Source organism: Sphaeroforma arctica (genome assembly GCF_001186125.1).
Source record: "Sphaeroforma arctica JP610 unplaced genomic scaffold supercont1.638, whole genome shotgun sequence".
Classification (NCBI taxonomy): Eukaryota; class Ichthyosporea; order Ichthyophonida; genus Sphaeroforma; species Sphaeroforma arctica.
Window position 1 is genome coordinate 47,281 of NW_014039920.1, and position 5,447 is coordinate 52,727.

General features: G+C 40.6%; 2 protein-coding genes across 2 annotated transcripts in view; both read right to left on the reverse strand.

Moving 5' to 3' along the window:
* SARC_07775 (hypothetical protein) overlaps nt 1-456 on the reverse strand; it is a gene marked incomplete at its 5' end in the record, with an annotated part of 3,726 nt that extends 3,270 nt beyond the window's left edge. Inside the window, one exon of the mRNA XM_014298279.1 lies at nt 391-456. Within this exon, the coding sequence (XP_014153754.1) occupies nt 391-456 (66 nt within the window). The remainder of the gene's footprint in view (nt 1-390) is intronic.
* Nucleotides 457-1,227: 771 nt separating this feature from the next.
* Nucleotides 1,228-3,789, reverse strand: SARC_07776 (hypothetical protein; the record flags this gene model as incomplete). Its single annotated transcript, XM_014298280.1, has 3 exons — nt 1,228-1,397; nt 2,414-2,626; nt 3,535-3,789. Coding segments are annotated over 3 exons (638 nt in total), but the record flags the coding sequence as incomplete, so codon positions are not given.
* Between the last annotated feature and the right edge of the window lie 1,658 nt (nt 3,790-5,447).

Genomic DNA, 5,447 nt, shown 5'->3' on the forward strand with positions numbered 1-5,447 from the left:
CACAGCCACACCTGAAAATAATAAAATTAACCACTGGACACATACGCAAACAACTGAGAAATACTCATACAAAGACAATGAGATCACCAGTCACACATTTAGTAACTTCAGAACAACTCATTGGCAGTATGCGTGGTGCAGCCCAGCCACAGACCAACGAAGTGAACCACACTAACAGACATACCCGCGTACACCCACATGCACCTCAGCAGTGGATGTTGGTATCAGGCCTTGAGCGAATGTTTTGCTGTGATAAGTATCAGAACGGCTTAACATCAATCTTGTGCACACAGCTATAAATACACACGTATTGGTAAACAGGCATATACACCTACGCACAGCACTCGTCATCCAAGACACAAAACATAACTCCCACATACGCGAACGCACCTCTACTGTGGATGTCATGCCAGGGCTCTCTTGGGCCGTGTTCAGCTGTAATGAGCGGCCATACATTGTGAAAGTCACCCTTGTGCACACCCTGCAATGTGTGGTAGATGGGATGGGTGGGCGTATCGTACCTGGCAGGACACAGGTAAGCATAAGAGAAACGAATCAGTCTATGTAATGCATAGTTGGTAAATAGAATGGGTATGCGGTCCATGCTCACCATCGTATTGGTCAGAATAAAAGGCACGTGTGAAGTTATGCATATGATTGATTATAGTTATTTGGATATATATACATATATACATACATACATACATACATACATACATCGCACACACACACACATATATATATATATATATATTATATGAATATATAAATGCATACATACATACATATATACATACATACATAAATACATAAAATACATACATACATAATATGCACTGGTATCAAGGTAAACACAGGAAACACAGGTAAGGCCTACGCAAAAACGCGGTGAATATCAGGGATTTGAAAACCATAACTGCCATTGGGTGGACAAACTGACCAAATAAACATACAGCATACTGCAAACTACGAACGACAAACGTGATTAGTCATCTACGGACATGTTTTGCTCTATATACATTATTTCCATAGATGTCACCAAAATGGCGCATGTGTGTATTCACATACATCAGCACATAGACAATTAAAATAGACAGTAATCAATACATATGTATGACAACACACCAAACGCACCAAAAACACTTGTATGAAACCACACTGAAATATGTATGTAGCACCCTGCAACACAGACATGTACCGTGGTCCGTGTGCGAATAAAAGGTGAAGTTACCTGCCATCACATAGATCGAGTCCACCCATGTAAGAAATGGTACGGCGTCTACCAGGCAAGTGGCTGGGAGCGTCCATGATCACAGACTTCTGGTGGTGCGTGAAGCAGAACTGCGTGAACTTACCGTGCGAGTGGTACCGGGAGGCCAGCTTGCACTTAACATTCTCTGTAGGGGATAGTTGAAGCATATAGTAACAAAACTTTAACACATAAAAATGTATATACACTTGGTTATACACATAAAACTATGCAGATATAGGCACGATGGCCCTGCGACTTGCATCGTGATATATGCTTGCGTTTCCAGTTCTCTCGAGGAGAATTAAGGAGTTCGGGGCGAATGAAAATGTATATACATCAAGTACACTGCGTTGAACGCAGAACCGGGACTGGGTGAGAATACCGTGCTAGTTATAGAGAGATACGAGTATACTAATCACGTTCTGTGTGTGGATAGTAGATAGGCTGGGGGCAAGTGATTTGTGGATGCAGTGATGTATCTACACTTGATACACTCGGTATGGTTAATTTAAGAGGGGGATTTAACTGTCGGTTCATTTAAGAGGGGGATATAACTGTCTGTTAATTTAAGAGAGGGATATAACTGTCCGTTAATTTCAGAGAGGAATATAACTGTCTGTTTATTTAAAAGGAGAATATAACTGTCTGTTAATTTGAGAGAGGGATATAACTGTCTGTTGATTTAAGAGGGGGGTATAGCTGTCTATTAATTTAAGAGGGGGATATAACTGTCTGATAATTTAAGAGGGGGATATAACTGTCTGTTTATTTAAGAGGGGGATATAACTGTCTGTTAATTTAAGAAAGGGATATAACTGTCTATTTGAACAACAAGAGAAGACGGCAAGTTGACAATATTGGCGCTCGATAAAGCAACGGATGTCGTCAATCGATGATCCCCAGTTAAGAGTGTTATGTATACAGACTGGTACAGATTATCAACTACTTTCGTCCAATCCCGTAAGTGGGTAGGCACCAGAACAACATTTACAAGCAAACACCCCAGAGCCACTGAACTCCAGCACGGACTTCCAGTTTGTTAGTATTTCCCCCCTCAGGGAACTCACACACGCACACTGACTCGAACTTCCTCTCTGTTTTGTTTTTTGTTTGTTTTCGCTCACTCCGAACACTCACACACACACAGTCAGCCTGACTCACCCATATCGGCGAAGTATATATTGGTCTCCTCGTCATGAGTGCCCATCATTCCCTCCAATTCCACCTTGCCGCCTTTTTTGGTCGTCTTCTCATTCCACACCAGCATGCACACCTTGACGCCTTCGCCCGCCTTTTTCTTAATGATCTCACCCAAAGTGATAGGGGCCACACCCTCACCCCTGACCAACACTACTTCAGTCCACACAGACCACCCTGTCGGTATATAGTGTGTAATTGAAAGTGAGACAATCGATCGCATGATTGTATCTGTGCACGTGCACACGATTGCTTGAAAGAGGACAAGATATAGTGGTTTTAAGTGTGTACGGAGTGCCTCTGGACCACTTCCGGTCCACACAGGCCGTCCTGTCACTATACAGTGTATACTTGAATGTGGAGTAATCGATCGTGTGGTTGTGTGAGAGCACACATGTGGGGATGCATCAAGATATATATGGATTACAGGTATGTCTGTATAGAGCACTTCTCCGACCTTAGAAGAGCATCCTATCAATATACAGTGTATACATGCATGTGAGATGATTACTTGCAGGATTGTAAGTACATGTGCACGTGTACATGAACGATTGTAACGGACCGAACACTTGAGAATGTACATGTATCAGAGACCTAAATAGCTCTACATGATTGCTTAAACCTACCAGTGAACCAATATAGCTCCATATGATTGTTTTTACAGGCAGAATACATATAGACATGCACACTACCAGTGATTTGAATATTGCTCTATATGATTGTATATAAAGGTACACTTCATATTGACAAGTACACCTACCAGTGACCTAAATATAGCTCTATAATACTGCTTGCACAGGTACAATACATATTGACATGCACACCTACCAGTGACCTGAATATAGTCCTACAATATTGCTTGCACAGGTACACTACATATCGGCATGCACACCTACCAGTGATCTAAATATAGCCCCAAATAATTCAACGTACAGGTACATTACATAATGACATGCACACCTACCAGTGACCTGAATATAGCTCTATATGATTGCTTGCCCAGGTACACTACATAGGGGCCCGCACACCTACCCGTAATATATGTCTGCTTGTAAAGTATACTATATATGTGCATGCACGCGTACCAGTGATGTAGATGAAGCTCTCCGCCGCCATCAGGTGGTCGTACAGTTCCATCCAGCACTTGCCGTGTGCGTATGTTTTACCATCTGAGCGCGTGATCACCGGCAACTCCCCCTCCTCATGATGCGCGTCTTGGTACAGATAGCACTTGCCATTCTCGCGCATAGGGAAGTACGTATCAGGTACCTCGATGTCGTCCTCAGAGTCCGTATAGTGGATGGACAAGTGTATCTCCCCACGGCTTTTATCAGCATCGGCTGGGTACGGGTACGGTGAGACGAAAAAGAAAGCTGATTGTAAGCTATGTATGCGTAGATACAAGTACATGGATACACGAGTACATGGACACATGAATACATGAATACATGAAAGCTTACAAGTGTGTGTAGGTATGTGTATGTGTAAGTGTATGCGTATGAGTATGCGTATGTGCATGTGTATGTGTAGGGGCAGCACTTACTGCTCTCGCGCAAGCATGCGTGTCTGGTATCACCTTGCCATCATAGCAATCTACCATAATCCGCATTGAGATGGACAAAGACAGATTTGATTGGGTGTGCATAGCCTCATGTATTCTATATACGCAGACATATTTATGTATACTTGACGTATCAAGATCAATAAATCTTATAATGGTATCGGCTTGGTATGGTTGTGAGTACACATGTCGAGTCGTAGGTGTGTATGAGTTTGGGAGTAGCCTCGTCAGTGCAGATATGAATGTATACATATATATACACGTACAACAGTGTGTAAATACATACTAATCTGCTTAGATCTAATCACACAGATTTAGGCTCACCTTCTTTCTCACTAACTTACAAAAAGTGCATGCATACAAATCTCCACAGATCTGTATACACGGGTATGGCCTCACCTTCCTCCTCTCTAATTTACAATATGTTCGTGCATATGAATCGATAAAGATCTATACACACAGGTTTAGACAAACCTTCCTTCTCTCTAACTTATTGCTTATGTACACATATGAATCTATATAGATGACACTTTCCTCCTTTCTAATTTACAATATAGGCATGCCTACGAATCTATATAGATCTATACCCACAGATATAGAAACACCTTCCTGCTCTCTTACTTACAATATTTGGATACCCATGAATCTACACAGATCTGTACACACAGATCTGTACACACAGGTATAGACGCACTTTTCTACTCCAAAATTACAATAAGTATATGAATATGAATCTATATAGATCTATAGAAACGGATGTAAACATACCTTGTTTCTTTTTACTCTCCGCCAGTGGAAACCATCCCTTGATCTTATCGCCCTTCAGCAAATCTGCGGCATCAATAACAACATAGCCCAAGGTGTCTACGCCAATCAAATCACTGTCTTTGATCTTGAACACAACATCCTCCATATCCATGTTGATCTGAAAAAGGACGAGAAGGATATATATGGATTGGCCAAAAATGCCTTTTTTTATGCTGAACACAAGACGAATGTATCAATAGGGTTAGAAGATAACAAACAGGAAGACACATACACGTACGAATACACTATAAATATATATATATATATATATATATATATATACACATACACACACACACACACATATATATCTATATATACTTATATATTCATAAATTTGTACAGGCACAGACACAGGCACAGACACAGGCACAGACACAGACAATTAGAATACATATCTACATCTACACACACACAAACATACATATCTTTATAAATATATTCATTTACATGTGCATTTACACATATATACACAAACATACATATCTTTATAAAAATATTCATTTACATGTGCATTTAAACATATATACATATACATACATATCTACATAAACATACGTACACACACACATACATATGCCCATACGTACATACATGCATCCATAGATAGACACACACTGATATTATATA